Source organism: Rhipicephalus sanguineus, chromosome 5 (genome assembly GCF_013339695.2).
Source record: "Rhipicephalus sanguineus isolate Rsan-2018 chromosome 5, BIME_Rsan_1.4, whole genome shotgun sequence".
NCBI lineage: Eukaryota > Metazoa > Arthropoda > Arachnida > Ixodida > Ixodidae > Rhipicephalus > Rhipicephalus sanguineus.
Window position 1 is genome coordinate 191,249,101 of NC_051180.1, and position 17,313 is coordinate 191,266,413.

Sequence of the window (17,313 nt, forward strand, 5' to 3'; positions counted from 1 at the left end):
CCTTGGCATTACGTCGGCTCTCTAGAACGTAAGAATGGCCCATTATCAAGATGTCGATAAGATGTTATCAACACACGTAGACGAATGGATATTTCTATGTTGACAGGAAATCAGTGGTTCACTAGTCAATTGACCCAGTTGACAGACAACCAGTTGGCCCAATTATGCACCATTTGACCCAATTGGCATACAACCAAGTGGTCAAATTGTGTACTAATTCACAAACACCAATTGGATCCAGGTGGAAATTTCCGAATTGGATCCAATGGTTGTTGCTTTTTTTTTTGCTTCTAGTACACGGCTGCTTTTGCATTTCGCCTAAGATTATACCACTCCTGTTTGACGCTGGCCTCTCGCGTTGATTGCAAGTAAATAAAAAAGCTGCGCAAATCCGGTCTCCTCCTCCGCGCGACGCCCCCGCCCAGCCGTGGGCGCGTTCGACCGCCGCTGAAACTTGGCTGCCGCGCTGGAACGTGGACGATGATTCTCGACAGGTGAGCCCAATATGCAATCTGCACGCTCGTAACCATTATTTGTTTGCTCCCTCATTGAAGATCAATGTGGCGGTAATTACGCGCCCGCAACAACTGGCAGTATATTAAAGCTTTATCGTGATTGGGCCATACAGGGCGGACCGAGCTAGTTTCACTCGTTTTCTGCGCCACTTTATTATTACTACTTGCATCGCCTTGATCCGCTCAAGTATTGCGTGATTTCTCCATAGTGTCTTCCGTGGCAACGCGCGACAGCTGCCTTTATTTCCCTTTCGAGTGATAATTGATCTCACGCCATCACGTAGCAGGATTAATTTGCAGTTACCACTGCGGTCATAGCTGGCGTGTCCTTAAAAAGCTCGGATGCGGTGCAAATATTGCTCCCACGCAGTTACCCCACTGTACTGCAGCGCTCGCACCTCTCCATCCATATAAGGCGGCGCGTCTCAAACGTATCGGGTGTTGGTCGAGGATAAGTTGGTTTTTTGAGCCTGCTCGCGTTCACTCAACAGCGCTCGTGGTGCTCAGTGCACCGCGCAAACCTGGACGACATCATGCTTTCCTTTGGAATATTTCATGGAGCTTGCTGCGAACTCCCGTTATCGGTTCCCACTCACGATCGCGCGGGAGAAAAAACACCAACAACAGTAAATCAGCTTCCGGTGACGTCACGTTCGCCATAGTGGTTGTAGGGTGTTGCCGTGAGAGGGCTATCGTCCGCGCATCAGCTGCAGGTAAGAAGCAATTTCAGTGTTTTATTACCGTTTTTTTGGGACTGCGGTAGCTGTGTCGTTAATTGTTTTCCCACCGACACTGCACGCACCTGCGCGCTCGAGCGTTTTCGTAAGCCGTTGGCTCTAGAAAATCGGGTTTTCGCGAACAGTTGACACAGCTGTAGCAACATTTATTTATAATAGTCCGCGCAGTTTGTTTTTCGGTTGCGTTCACGGCACAAACCGTACCACTGGACATTTATGAGGCTTCCACTTGTGAGTGGCATGCATTGGGTGGCACCGAGTTGGCTAATAGCCCCTCACGGCTGCACGCCGGCATGGGCGCGCCGCCGCAGGCTTGACCTTTTCCACGGTGCGTTGTTTTCACGCGCTCTCGTGAGCTGGAAACACGCAGTGTCAACGGGCAAACCGGGATTAAAAGTGCTCGCCTCTTTGGTCGTAACATGAAAAGTCCTCTTGAAGGGGCACACGCGTGCGGCATGACGGAGCTTTTGTCCTTCGGATGTGAGTGAGTCAATTGCGGATGGAAGCCATGACCGTTGTAGCGGTTTATGTTTTCGCTGTCCGATATCAAACATTGCTTTTGTGAATTGTGATGACGTTATGGTGGGCCTTGTCATTCCGAAACTCAAGCCTAAAATCTGCGCAGTGTGCAACTGCCAGCACCTCTAAGGCACAGTTCGTAATCGTGCTGTATAAGTGCAACAAAAAGTACGCATGGAAATATTAGCAGCAAAAAAAAAAGTGTTATTCACTGGTTGGTGCAACCATTCTTTACGGCATATTTGAGAACTACCAGCCTTGCAGGAAAAGCTATTCTTGAACAAGCTGGCTGCAGGCTATTGTGTGTTTGATAAGCACCGCAATTCACTGTGATGCAGAGTAACAGCGGTCACAGTGACACGCGATGGTGTATTTTAAATGCTTCATAAATGCCCGGTATGGTACTAGAATTGCTTGTATTGCAAGATATAGTTTGCAGCCACATTTTTCGTTACTAAACTGCCAAGTGACTTGCAACTCAACAAGTAGGTATCAGTCGGGCGTAGCCAGAAATTTTTTGCGGGGGGGGGGGGGTTCCACCATACTTTATGTATGTTCGTGCGTGCGTTTCTGTGTGCGTGTATATGCGCAAGCGAAATTGAAAAATTTCGGGGGGGGAGGGGGGGTTGAACACCCCCCAACCCCCTCTTGGCTACGCCCCTGATATCAGTGTTGTACACGTTCCTCTAAAACAGGAACGAAAGCTCATTCCTTCCCGAATTCGAAACGAGTTTCCGTTGCAAGTTCCCTTATTACGAAAGGAGCGTTACATTCAGAGCATTGGACGTCTCGTTACATTAACGTTACGTTTGATTTTTAATTCAAAGCATAGTGTTGGATGAGGTGAAATAAAGTGAGCAATTTAAAACTCACATTGAACTATGTATATTATACGAATTTTTACATCCAAGCAGCTGTTATATGGAAATCTAAAGAATTTCTCCTAGATGAGAGCACTGGACATACTCCAGACATGTCTAACTGCAACATTGGTGCTGGTCTATTACAAGTGTGGCACTTTCCACGTCAATCTTCAAATGCGCTGTCAGGATGCTGCACTGCAGATATTGAAAGAGCAATTTCCTCGTATGCACCAATATAGCTAAATTTTTTGCATAGCAAACCGCATCGAAATGGACAATACATGGCGCATAATGATTCAGAATAGTAACCAGGATACATATTCGCAACTTAGTAAATCTCCTTTGCTTGAACTCTGCAAGCGTTGCATCTCGATCTTGGTGTCCGCACTTCGTTTGCAATATTTAAGAGCCCTGACACCGAAGCGCTTCAGGGCACTGCCGTGTTGTAGACAACTGAGAACAGTAGTTGGGGCGAGGGCAGGCTCAGCGGGCGCAAGAAGAATGCAGCACTGAATGTACACATATCATTTATTGCATCGTTTATTGCATGACCAAAGCGTTTCCGGTGAGGCGGCTGTCGAACTAAACTGGACCGGTACCCACAGAGATAATGTGCACGTTGAGGGAATGCCTGCCCAAACGCAAGCATCGAGAGCACCGGGCAGTCGCCACTGCAGCGCCCGTGTACACTGCTTTGTGGGCCTCTTCCCCACGATCCGTGCTACCGGGTGTCAAAAAGCTGACGTTTGTCCACAGCTACCAGCGGCATGCACAAGATACATGTCTTAAAGGGGTGATTGAAACAGCCCCTAAAGGCCACATAACGAGAAAGGCATTTCCAGGAACTGGGTCGAACCAAAGCGTAACTTTGCCATCATTATGTTGGGGTTGGTATAAAAAGCCCATTGATACGCAGTAGGAGGCCACCAAGCAGGGTTTCGGTGGTTAGCACACCGGTGTTTCACTCTCTCTCTGCGGCTGCGAGTGTTGTGGCAGGTGTCTCTGTCCCGTGCAAGTGAGACACCAGATTCGCTCTGCCACCGTGTGCATTTGCATCACGCCGCCGTGGTTCTGCTACCTCTGGCGTTGGACGACATCGCGGAGTCACGCGTAGGCTCCACGGCTCCTGTACCTCATTGTAAAGAAGCTTGGAAGTGCACACTAACAATACACGCAAGAGCAGGACTGTGTCCTCTGTGTCGCTTACAAGCTTTTTTTTTATAATGCCTTTATATCAAATAGCCTACCTACCTGCCCTTTTCCGGTAGTTCGACTCCACAACTATGCCGACAAGGGGGCACATAGCAGAACCGGCCATATATGCAGGAAAAAAAAAAAGATCGGCTTTGGAGTTGAGCAAACAAGAAATCGGCAAGTCGGAAAAAAAGTGTGCCCTTTCCTTACAACAGGGTTCGATGATTCTCGAATGTCAAGTAAATGTTCTCCACGGTGTGTCCAGATTCCACAACGGCCCGCGGTTGCCGCCATACTGGCTCAGACAACAGGAAAAAAAAATTTATTCCAGTTATCCTTTTTGCACGTGGTCTGTCTCAGCACCGCGCGCTTCCCTGGGCACCTTGTATTGAAAACTGGGATGCAACATTCTTGCGTAACAGGCGAGCAGTAATGTTTTGCGCCTCAGGCGTTCGCTTATCCACCCTGCTCTGCATGATGTACTGTGTACGTGCGTCTGTTCTATGCCGTGGAACGTTTACACAAGGAACACCGGTCCCTTTGCCGTTCCTTTGTAAACATGACGAGTTACTATTACAGTTGCACTGATGCTTCACGGAACGGTGGCACTCCTCTCACAAGAAACTAGTTCCTGGTATTCCTAAAAAGGTAGAAGTTTGGCAGAAAGCTATTGCAGCCTCGAAGAAGACAAGTCTGCTTGTCAAAACGTTGGCTCCAGCAACACCCTGTGTTGACGAATTTTTCATTAGTTCCTGTAATGCCATTCTGTACAACAGTGGTAGGTGTGCTCATGCAGCCTGTCATTTTTACTTGGACGGCCTGTTCACCCAGTGTAAGATCACATGTATGAAAATGGTATCACATAGACAACAGCACCCTTGCGCTTTTGCAAATGGTTGTTTTCACATACTTGATCACTAAAAGATTTTTGGTTATTCTGCTACCAAGAGTGGAAACTTTATTACAGGTGCAAAACACTACCTTTATTCCTGAACGAAAGATGGGGAATTTTTTCGAGGGGCTCGTTTCTTTGTTAGATGCAGCCAAATGAATCCAGCAGACAATTAGGCCAAGGAAAGCATAGGGAATATTAAAGGGACACTAAAGAGAAGCAATGAATCGGTTTAGATCGATAAATTGTGCTCTGAGAACTCCAATGTTGTGAATTTCGCCATCATAACTTTAATAATAGATGAGAAAATGAAGTTCAAAGTCTCATTTTTAAATTTCGCGCTGAAATCTCCCTGCGTGACGTTACGAATTTCAAAGTGTATTTATCGTATTTTGGGGAAATTGGCTCAACAAAATTACCCCAAACTTGTATGTTAAGTGTATGGCCCCCTCAGAGGACAATGTACTTCATTTTTACCAATTAGGAACTACGTAGTCCCTAGTAGGCACCATCAAAACATGCGACGTCACGGCGAATGGTGCGGAAACTTCAGAGTGGCGTCGCCACCCGCATTTTGTTTTTGTGCATTTCCTCGCTTACTAAGCGTCGTCTCGCAGCAAGCGTGGTGTTTTTGGTATCCTGAAAGAGTACTTTACTAATATGAGCAAAATCATTTTGCTCTTTATTGTCCCTTTAATGGTTGTCTTTAGCTGTAGTGTAGTAATTATGACGTAAATTGAAACGAATTAAAGAGGACAAAAAAAGCACCTTTTCCATCACTGGTATTCGAACCTACAACCCTCGAATTACACGTCTGATGCTCTACCAATTGAGCTGTGACTGATGGTGATTTCCCGTCCACTTTTTTGGGTATTTCTGTACGTGTTATCCCTGGGAGTGTTATCCAGTGCTGCTCGTAGTGAAGGCAGTGAGACCTTTTCCACGAGGTGGAATCTGACGAATAAACCCTCGCGTGCTAACCTAAGGCATAAAGTCATTAATCTCTCTCAACCTGTGGGATATTTAAAGCCCATAGGGAATAACTCACTCAAGAGCGGCCTGTACAATTGCTGTAAACGCTATTTTTCTATCTCTTGGTGGAGCTATGGAAATCGGTAATTTGGTTGGAACGATGGCTTGGGGGGGGGGGGGGGGGGCTGCAGCCACTGATTGGGTGATGCCTACGAGGTACACGGTCCATACGAGTGTGGTAGTATTTCTGAACCAGCACCACATGCTTCTGTTTATGCACTGTCGATAACAAACAATGGCTATGACTGGTTTATTTGGGGCAGTGCATTAGAATATCAAGAGGGAATGTGTTTTCTATACCAAGGAAATTGTGTGAAAGGGCCTCTAAACCACCCAAAGGTCGAAATTGAGTTGTGGTTTTTCAGTTGAGCACGAGTCTACAACAAACACGTAGCTGTGAGAATTTTTTGAAACGGTGCCGTAATAGCGGAGTTACGATGATACAAGAGAGGTCCTCGCTCGTTTTGCCCTTTCCTTTGCTCGTCCTGGCCGAGTGCTCCTGCTCACCGTGCGGGGAGGAAAAGGGTTGTACCTGCATGCAGGCTCTTTTTGGGGATGACATGAGCAGAGGAAAATGTTGACGTTGCGATGAACGCTGATGGGCTGAGGATTGCTGAAAGGCCCGGAGAGGAGAAAGGATTGTTTCTTGGAATTTGTGCAGCGCCCGCAGCTCGTAGCGCTGCCGCGTTTGGCATTGTTCATTGTTATGGCACTCTGAACTTGATGTGTGCGTTTACTTGAAATGTTAAACAGTTATCGGAGGTGGTTTAGGGGCTTTTTAAGTAAAATTCTAACTGAGCAGGCTTGGGCTCAATAATGAATCTTTTCTTGACAAGTGTTGCAGCAAAAGCGGCAAAAAATTATTTGCTTGGACGGTTGTTAAAGAAGCTCACATGATGTGATTGATCTGCAACGAAAGCTCCAACATCCGAAATCTCATGTAGAATGAGGAGTCTCCTGTGTTGGCAGCTCGATGAGGCTATTTTTGGGGCACATGCAATGCTTTGTACATGCAGATTATGATCATACTTGGTTGTTGCCAACTTAGGTCCATCCAAAACCTTCAGAAAAATCACAAACGCTCATCTGGGTGAGCAAGTATATTCAATAGACAGAAAATCCTTACTTTACAGAATGTGGTGAAAAAGGCGAGTAATCATCACCAGCACTTGGTTTGTGATTGGTGCTTATGCACAGAATCAATGCCTTGATCTGTCGGCCTTAGTGCTGCTCTGAAACGTATGCTCACATTTGAACTCTGGAAGCTTGCTGCAGAGACAATCACAATGAGTGAGTTGACAGTGGTTGATCAAATTTACCATGTCCACTGGGCCTACTAGTGCTTTTAGAGCGAGTCATCCACAGAATCTGTATGTTGTATGTGGAGTGGATTGGGTCGTACTCTACCTGTTTTCTCGAAATGAACATCTTGTTAATGATGCAGCATGTGCCACACTATTCCAAAGCCGACCTGCAGTGAGGGAACCTTTCTCACTCGGTGAACAAATAGGTGTTCCACTCCTTACACATTCGCTGGTACCACCAGTGAAACACTTTCCACCGTGCGGCAGTAGCAGATTGATTGTGACACATCCTTTATTGAAACCTCGAAATGTGCTTCAGACGTGCATATTTGTATGCACGTCTGGAGATGAGGAAATGACGCTTATTTCCTCATCTGTGGCGTTGGCAAACGTCGACTTCTCTGGGAATACTGCACGTTTCAAGTGCAGGATGGCATGGTCATTCGCTTGCATGTAGTGTACGCGTGCATGCATAGGTGACCCTGTTTCTTTCGCTATCTGCAGGCTCGTGCGCTTCAAACATTTGTGTGCACTTTTCACGGCTGCTTCCATCTTTCACGGGCGCTTTTAAATGAAGCGTTTATGCCTCGCAAGTTGGTGTTGTAGGTGTGAAACTAAAAGGCACGCTAGAGCGACAATATAAAGCTGCACTCAGATGCCAGTATGATAAGTTATGCGCATGTCTGCGATACCTTTCCTGGATTAAGTAAATGGGTTCAAGGTTAGCATTGTCGTACCCTAAGCTAACTGGCAATAATTTGACCTGTAAATCGACATTTTAGTTTGTGTGTGAAGGATATATTTTAAACCTGTAGCACCGGTGATTAGAGCTATTTTGTTTGATACGTGGTTAGATTTTTGTGTAGTAAGGTCAGTTTATTTTTTGGCCAAGAGATCTTCATTGAATGAACTGTGGGCCAATCTTCAAGAGCTTTTGTTGTGGCGTTACAAATCGTGAATGTTATTTCTGGCAAACCATAGACTTGTATCGTCTGCAAAGTTACTTACTACGGTACTTACCTACGGTACTTACCTACGGAGCAGAAACCTGGAGACTTACAAAGAGGGTTCAACTTAAATTGAGGACGACGCAGCGAGCGATGGAAAGGAAAATGATAGGTGTAACCTTAAAGGGACTGACAACCACTTTTTGGGCACATATTTTCTTTAGCGCAATGGAAAGCTAACTGGTCAGAGTGTCTAGCCATGAAATGGTAACGTGGAAAACGCCGTCAAACATTTTTAATGAGAATTTTTCTATCTGCAGCGAATATGAAGTCTTGTACACACTTGACAACACATGCTGTAAGCAGTGAGCGCGAGAGCGGTTCGTGTTCAAGCGCGGCGGTTTACTGCGCATGCGCCGCGGCTGGACATAAGCAACTGGCGGCCGCGAAGGCAGCACCGCTTCTCACCGTGCAACTCCTTTTACCTCGTAGGCAGCACAGAACAAAGCGGGGATAGATAATAATATACATACTCTAACTTTGAGGACCAATTATGGCGCGCATGACAGCATCAGACTACGTACAGCAAAGTGACCATCTTCATAATCCTGCTTCAAGGCTCTTCCGCTAGGATGCGTGACATACCGGTCTTTGTTACTTTTGAGCACGATTTAAAAATAACTCCTACTCACAATGCGAAAAGGATGCTGGGATCTGTCACTATATTTCATGGTCTTTTCATTTCTACCAGGATCTAATCACACGTTGTGCCCTGTTGTAGGTCCCTTTAAGAGACAGGAAGAGAGCAGAGTGGGTCAGGGAACAAACGGGGGTTAAAGGGATACTGAACAAAATTTTCGCCGCCGAGATAAATGGCCCAATTGAAAGATTGGGTGCTGAAATTTGTTGAAACAACCTTTATTTCAGCCAGAGACTAGCAGAAAATAATGAATTTAATGCATTTTTCGCAAATTGGCGCATCTAGCAGCCGCACCGCGAACTAGAGAGGAAGTGACGCGAAACTCGGCGGATACTGACTCGCCAACCGTGCTCGCTGCAAAATCGCTTACCAGTCGACATCGCAAGCCGCCACCCGCTGCCGCGCGTCTCTCTCAAAACGTATTCTCATGGTCGGGAAGGTGTTCTTGAGAGGAGAGGTGGAGAAAGGGAAGTGGCAGGGCAGGAGGGAGCGTGCCGGTTGCCACCCTCTTGCTGGAGCATTCGACGTCACGGCCGTCGACAAGCGCACTGGCGTGCAGCCGCCGCGCTCTCACAATCCACTAAAAATACGGCCAACTGCTCGAAATTACGTGAAATAAACGCTGTTTATAGGAACAGTCGTGTCGTCCGAGATGAATGCAAGTGTTTTCGTAGCTTTTTCAAATTTTTGTTCAGTATCCCTTTAAGGATATCATAGTTGAAATCAAGAAGAAGAAATGGATATGGGCCGGGCACGTAGCACGTCGGCAGGATAACCAGTGGTCATTAAGGGCAACTGACTGGATTCCAAGAGATGACAAATGCGTGAGGGGGAGACAGAAAATTAGGTAGGTAGATGAGATTAAGAAGTTTGTAGGTATAATGTGGCAGCAGAAAGCACAGGACCGGGTTGATTGGTGGAACATGGGAGAGGCCTTTGCCCTGCAGTGGGTGTAGACAGGCTGATGATGATGATGATGACGTTTGCCATTGATAAATTTAGTTGCTCCTGCATCTCGTAGGATCAATGAGCCCATCTGCACTCGTTTGCATCCAGTGTGACATTGTAGCATTTGATGGTGTTTTCACGACAGCACACGAGAACACTGCGTCCCACTCCCTTCACATAAACAAATGAAGCCTGTCCTGGCAACAGCGCTGACGATTAGATTGATGCAAAATACAGCTGCGCAGGTCTGCAGACAGTTCCTCTTTATCACTGTGCGTGCGTTTGAAACCCACGAGAAGCTGCTTGCTAGTCTGCTGGTCATACGCGTTCACAGGGTGGTCCCGCCGTTGTGCGTGTGTGTGGGGAATCATCATAAACTGACAGTGAACTGTAGCTACCTGTCTCCGTTCGTGCCGTCGCAAAATAAAACAACACAAGGAGCTCTATCGCACAAATTACACGAATGTCTATGTTTTCTAGCATTGCAGAAAATACGAACAGCTGGTAATTATAGCACGGTGCTGAAAGCAACTCTGGGATGGAGGGGCGTAGCCAGAATTCTTTTTTGGGGAGTGTTCTTTATGTTTATGTGTGCGTTTGTATGAACTTGAAAAATTTTGAGGGGGTCTGAAGTCTCCCCCCTGTTACGCCAGTGGTGGGAGGGAGGGTTTCCAGAAGGTGCATCCTAGTGTTCGCAAATCCGTTTGACCATTTGTCGTAATATCGCAGCGGGCAAAGTCCAAGTGTGAGCTGAGAACAATATTCAGAGATATTGGCTGTCGAAAAAAAAAAAGAAAAAGTCAACGAATTTGCACAGCCCTTTTCGTTTGATCCAATTGTAAGTGCATGACTGCAGGTCCCGTATTCTTGTCTTCTCTGCCAAGCCAAGATATATATTGCTACGACACGTTAGCGGGTCTATTGGGGCACGCGATGCATACTTTTTGTTTTTTATTCATATATAAAACAAACAGAGGAACTGGCCAGCATTAGACTGTGACCTTGTAAGAGTTTAAAGGGACTCTAAAGGCAAATAATTTATGTCAGAGTGAAAGCTCAATGTGTGACGTCTAAAACGGCAATATTATCAACAGCAGTGCCCTACTTACCGAGAAATTAAGCTAAATGTATCACACGATGAGCACCACGAGTGGGACATTTTGGAAGTGATCCCGATGGCGTGTGAGCATCCGACTACAATTAATCACTAGTAATCAAACTAGCCACAATAAAAAAAAAGAACCTTCTGTGCATCAAGAGACGTAATAAAATTCTTCTTGTTTGTTTCTCTTTGATTCATAGAAAAAAAAAACCTCTTTGGCATTGCCATAGGGAATGGTGCGCGTGGTTCAAAAGTTCCGTTTTCGCCGAAATGCGCTTTACCCGGCGCCTTGCTCCGTTCACGCGGTTGTGTCTCAGTGGTAGTTTCTGTATCGCGTACTGCCGCGTGTGTTTTGCACGCTCGTGAAAGTTGCTGTGACAGAAAGTTCGACAAAGTGCCGCATGCATGTGATGTTGCCGGATAGCCGAATGATGCACGCCGCCAGTGCACACCGTCACGCAGTAAAGGCGGGCAATGTTGGGCACGGCAACAGTGATGTGAGAAAGATCGCTTTCTGGCGGGTGATTTGAAGTGCGCCAACACGATGCGGACCACTAAAACGTGATTTTATTTAAAAATAATCACTTCCTTGGCACAAAAGTAGCACTACAAGGTTTCTGGACTACTATTTCAACAATCAATGTCGACTTAATATTTGCCTTTAGTGTCCCTTTAATGCTTGCTACTCCTTAACTCTTTCCAGCATGGTCGTCACCCCCGGTAACCACCTCTTCTGCATTTTTTTTTTCTCTTGAAACACACGAGCCCCTCGCGTCAGATTTTATACGGCGCGTTTCTAAAGCTTTCAACATAGTGACAGAGATGATGCCCCTTTGTTTGGGCTTCAATGTTACGGGTTGAGTCTGTTTTCATCCGGCTGCCGTCGTCTTCAAGGCGCACTACATGATGGACCCGAGATATTTTTACAGAAATGAAAGTATGTCCGGTTCTTAATAAGTTGATAGCTTAGGACAACACATTGTATAAGTAGCTAATGCCAAGGAATCTAGAAATTAAGAGCTCACCTCATATCTTTTGAACCAAAGGTGCCAATTTTTTTTTTGCTTGTGAGAAAATCATTTTCTCAAAAAGAATTCGCTGTTTTTTTTCCATGAAACTCTGTTTCCTGCCAAAAATGCAGTTCTGTGCATGAAAGAGTTAAAGGGGCCCTGCAACACTTTTCGAAGTAACCATCGAATGGCTTCATTAAAGGGGTTTATTGCCAATGAATTGACCGCCACAAAAATGTGTGGAATTCGTCAAGTATGAGCGAAGTTAAAGACTTGTCGCATGCCGTAATTGCTTGCTCTCTTCTCTCGCCCTTGTGAGCGCGGTGGAAGCTAAGCAGGGAGAGATGGCACGGGGGAAAGAAGTTATATCACGTGCGTGTTTTGACCTTAAGCACTTTTTCTTTTCTTTTTTTCTTCAAATGTGCAGCTTACTTTCAATGTGATCGCGAGCGCGCGCTCAGGCACGTGGCGGCCTCCCGCGGCGGTCGCGGTAACTGTGCAGCTAACGATGCTCAAATCAGCCAATGGCCGTGAAATTGGATATGTGGCGTGGTCATTTAGGTATATGGCATCATTTCTCGAGAGAAGAGGGAGCGATTTCTAGCTGACTTCGTGCATTAATTGTAAATTGCAGGCCGCGAGGTGCGCTATAATGTTTGGCTCGTGTGTTCTCAGGAGCCTTGGCTACTGATCGGCAGAGTTTTCTTACCATGTTGAAAAGATTCTGCAGGGCCCCTTTAAATTTCGAAATCAATAAAAGCTCTCCTTGCAATTTCCTGCATACCCATGCTATAACAACTTGGGTATGCACAATTAACCTTTTCCATAACTATGAGATGTAGGTGGTATCCATTTGTTCTCTGAATATGCTTAAAATGTAGCTGCCAGTCACTCAGCATGACAGAACCTTGAGCTAGTTGGTAATGGTTCATCATAAAAAAGATATGGTATGACGGACGCAAGAAAAGATCGCACAGTGGTCGTGCCGTCTTGCTCGCCTCTCGTGTCCATGCTTGCATGCCTTGCCTTCATTTATGACGCCAGTCATTCACAAAAGCCTTAAAAAGTAAGGGCTGATGCTCAATCTTGCTGGGATATGAATTTAAGGTTACAGTAAAAAAGTGCACAGATGTAAAGGAAGGACACAAGTACTCGGAACAGTCTGCCTCGATGGTTTTACGCCATACAGATGTATACTCGGGGACAACTTTCTGTGGCAATGCAGTCAAGGCTACAGAGCCGAACCACGCCATTTCAATAGTTTTGTTGCGCAGCTGGAAGTAGTCCCACAAAAAAATAATTTGCTGTGTGTAACCCAAGCATTTCAGAAAGTTACAGGCATTATTTTTTAGCCTCAAATAGATAATTTCGGAAAATTATCAGCCAGATTATGTGAAATAGCATTATGTTTTAGATGTTCGGGTTTTTTGGTTGCGGCGTTCTCTGCTGGCATCGTATAGTTTCCTTTCAGGGATGAAAAAACAAACAACAAAAAAAAAACATGGCCTTCTCGTTGGCAGTCTCTGTTTCCTCCAGTAGCTCAACACTTCAATCACCGCATGGGATTTTCAAGAGGCCTGAGAACCAAAAGCTGTAAAAACAAACGAAACAAGTGGTCTGCAACGTGTACGCCCAAGTGAGACTGACGCAACTGAGGCTCTTTGTTGTTTCCGCATTTCGTTCAGTTAGCCAACTTACAGCAAGCAAGCGTTCGAGCATAAGCCACAGTAAGCGAGCGTACTGTCGCACGGCTCAAGGTGGAGGTTTTGAGTGGCACCTTGGTTAGAAACAAATGAAGAAGCGTAGGGAAAGAGTGGCCAAGGTGCCTGCAAGCTCGGTGGTCGTGGTTCGATGCATTCAGTCACGGAACACATGCAAAATGTAGCATATGTGTATCTATCATGCCAAAACTGAAACTGAAACCAGTTTATTGGAAACTACTTTGGTGCAGTAAGACAGAGCGTCGCCCCCCATAGATTACGCTCCATTGCCATAGAAAGTTGTCCCAGAGTATAGATAAATCTATAAAATCTTGGCAGAAAGATGCGGTACTGTTCACACCAGAATGTCGTATGACTCTTCGTGGTTAAGTAATTGGGAAGTTTGCAGGACCACTAAGTAGTTTGTGGAGTTGGTTTAGGCTGGGGATGTATTGTTTGCTTTGGATTAAATTTAGCCCAGTACAGTTTAATGTCGCTGTATACTGCTGGAACTGAGTGCCTGGACCTGCTTGCCTAGGAATTTTGTGAGCCACCGAACACTCAGTATAACTTTTGTACCAAGAAACAGGCAATCAGACCCAAGTAGACTGTAACCAGACCTATGTCAAAAGCAGTGGAGTCACGAGTTGAAGAACTTCAGTATGCAATCTCCACCATTATTCCACTCTTAGATCTTGTATAAGCAAACCTCTTATCACAGTAAATGTGGCCAGTTCGCTACTGCAATTCAGAAATACAGCTTCATATTCCACTTTTAAGGGATACTGTACAAATTCTTGGTGCCAAAATTTTTAGCCAAACTGAAAGATTGGCTGCTGAAATCGGTAGACACAACCTTCATTTCAAACGGAAACTATCGGCCGCTCTGTGAGCTAGAGGAGGTGAAGTATAATGTCATCGGAAACAGGCGTGCCAACAATGCCAGCCGTTGCCCACGTCTCTCAACACTGCTTAGCTCCCACTACGGTTCCTAGAACCACTGCAACAGTGCCAGCAGCAAACAGTGCTCCTGGGTGGGGTAAGGCCCCTAAAAAGTGGGGCATGTCTTAGCGCCTTTGTAGAACAGGGAGAGTGGGATTAAAGGAGACAGGGAAGTAGCAAGACAGAAAAGCCGGCAGATCCCACGCACTGTGGGAATCGATGTAATGCGAAGCAGCCAGCAAAGAGCTGCATACATCGTCTTGTATGTCATTGAGGAAGTGCGTGTCATTGAGGAAGTGCGTGTCATGGTTTTCATGTTAACTCCTATTATTTATGTTCGTCACACAGTAATGTCGCGCAATACCAACTTCGAAGTAGATCAAGCTAGTGAAACGGCCGCCAGCGCACCATGAGCGTGGCACGTAAGTCATGCTGTACATGACATGTGCGTCATGACTTTCATGTTAACTCGTATTATTTATGTTCGTCACACAGTCACGTCGCAAGATACCAATTACGGTGTATATCAAGCTATCGAAACGGCCGCCAGCGCACCATGAGCGTGGCACGCAAGTCATGCTGTACATGACATGCGTGTCATGATTTTTATGTTAACTCGTGTTTTTATGTTCGTCACACAGTCACGTCGCGCAATACCAATTTCGGGGCAGATCAAGCCAGCGAAACGGCCGCCAGCGCCCCATGAGCGTGACACGCATGTCATGCTGTACATGACATGCGTGTCATGATTTTCATGTTAACTCCTGTTATTTATATTCGTCACACAGTCACGTCGGAAGATACCAATTTTGGTATATATCAAGCTAGCGAAACGGCCGCCAGCGCGCCATGAGCGTGGTACGTAAGTCATGCTGTACATGACATGCGTGTCATGATTTTCATGGTAGCTGGTGTTTTTATGTTCGTCACACATTCAAGTCGTGCAATACCAATTTCAGGGTAGATCAAGTTAGCGAAACGGCCGCCAGCGCCACATGAGCGTGGCACGTAAGTCATGCTGTACATGACATGCGTATCATGATTTTCATGCTGGCTCGTGTTTTTATGTTAGTCACACAGTCACGTCGCGCAATACCAGTTTCGGGGTAGATCAAGCTATCGAAACGGCCACCAGCGCCCCATGAACGTGGCACGTAAGTCATGCTGTACATGACATGCGTGTCATGATTTTCATGTTAACTCGTGTTTTTATGTTCGTCACACAGTCACGTCGCGCAATACCAATTTCGGGGTAGATCAAGCTAGCGAAACAGCCGCCAGCGCCCCATGAGCGTGGCACGTAAGTCATGCTGTTTATGACATGCGTGTCATGATTTTCATGTTAACTCGTGTTTTTATGTTCGTCACACATTCAAGTCGCGCAATACCAATTTCGGGGTAGATCAAGCTAGCGAAACGGCCGCCAGCGCCACATGAGCGTGGCACCTAAGTCATGCTGTACATGACATGCGTATCATGATTTTCATGCTGGCTCGTGTTTTTATGTTAGTCACACAGTCACGTCGCGCAATACCAATTTCGGGGTAGATCAATCTAGCGAAACGGCCACCAGCGCCCCATGAGCGTGGCACGTAAGTCATGCTGTACATGACATGCGTGTCATGATTTTCATGTTAACTCGTGTGTTATTTCTGTTCGTCACACAGTCACGTCACGCAATACCAATTTCGAGGTAGATCAAGCTAGCGAAACGGCCGCCAGCGCACCATGAGCGCGGCACGTAAGTCATGCTGTACATGACATGTGCGTCATGACTTTCATGTTAACTCATATTATTTATGTTCGTCACACAGTCACGTCGCACAGTACCAATTTCGGGGTAGATCAAGCTAGCGAAACGGCCGCCAGCGCCCCATGAGCGTGGCACGTAAGACATGCTGTACATGACATGCGTGTCATGATTTTCTTGTTAACTCGAGTGTTATTTATGTTCGTCACACAGTCACGTCACGCAATACCAATTTCGGGGTAGATCAAGCTAGCGAAACGGCCGCCAGCGCACCATGAGCGTGGCATGTAAATCATGCTGTACATGACATGCGTGTCATGATTTTCATGTTATAACTTGTCATTTATCTTCGTCATACATTCATGTTACGCCATACCAATTTTGGTGTACATTCGATTAACCAAGCGACCAGGAGAGCACAAAGTCATAGGCGGCTAGATAGATAGATAGATATGCTCAAAGTCGCAGAAGTTCGCTAAGAAATGCTTCGCATTTAAAAACGTGCACCCTTCATCCGCCACGGTGACTGGCATCATGGCTCGTGCTGGCGTGCAGTCCTCCAAGAATACAGCCAACTGTTCAGAAATATGTGGAATATACTCTGTTTATCAGAACATTCGTGCCGTTCGTGAAGAATTTTGATTTTTTTCATCATTTCTTTCCTATTTTTGTTCAGTATACCTTTTTGGGTAGGCATGGATCAGTCAAAATTGCAAACTGCTATTCGGTCTTCAGCTAGGCAGTGAGAGAATAGCATGGTAAGCATAACTGAAATATTGCTTCCTCTCCGTTCATTAAATACTTGCACAAGGTTAAGCCAACTTAACACCCCGTCTTTTAACTTGTAATAATGCAGGTAAAGCAGATTACCTGAACAGCCCATACCTAGCGTATAAGTGTAGAAGCCCGGGCGAGTTGGTCTTTGTTCATGACGCCGTATAACACAGGAGCATAGGAAGAAAGGAACAGAGTACAAAAAGAGTGCTGACTTCCAACGGTTCTTTATTTTGCAAAAAAGCAAAATATATATATATATGTGCGGAAAACAATGAATGCAAGCATTGACAAGTCAAATCACTTGCAGCGTGTGTCCACGATTGCTTTACAACCTGATCAAGTAGTCGCAACGCTCATGCCATGACAGTGCAATGGATGGGG

At 45.9% G+C, this 17,313-nt stretch overlaps 1 protein-coding gene across 1 annotated transcript in view; it reads left to right on the plus strand.

Moving 5' to 3' along the window:
* Positions 1-405: 405 nt before the first annotated feature.
* LOC119394536 (talin-2) overlaps positions 406-17,313 on the plus strand; it is a 612,547-nt gene continuing 595,639 nt past the window's right edge. Inside the window, exon 1 of the mRNA XM_037661859.2 lies at positions 406-494. Coding sequence (XP_037517787.1) covers positions 481-494 — 14 coding nt within the window. The 5' untranslated portion in view covers positions 406-480. The remainder of the gene's footprint in view (positions 495-17,313) is intronic.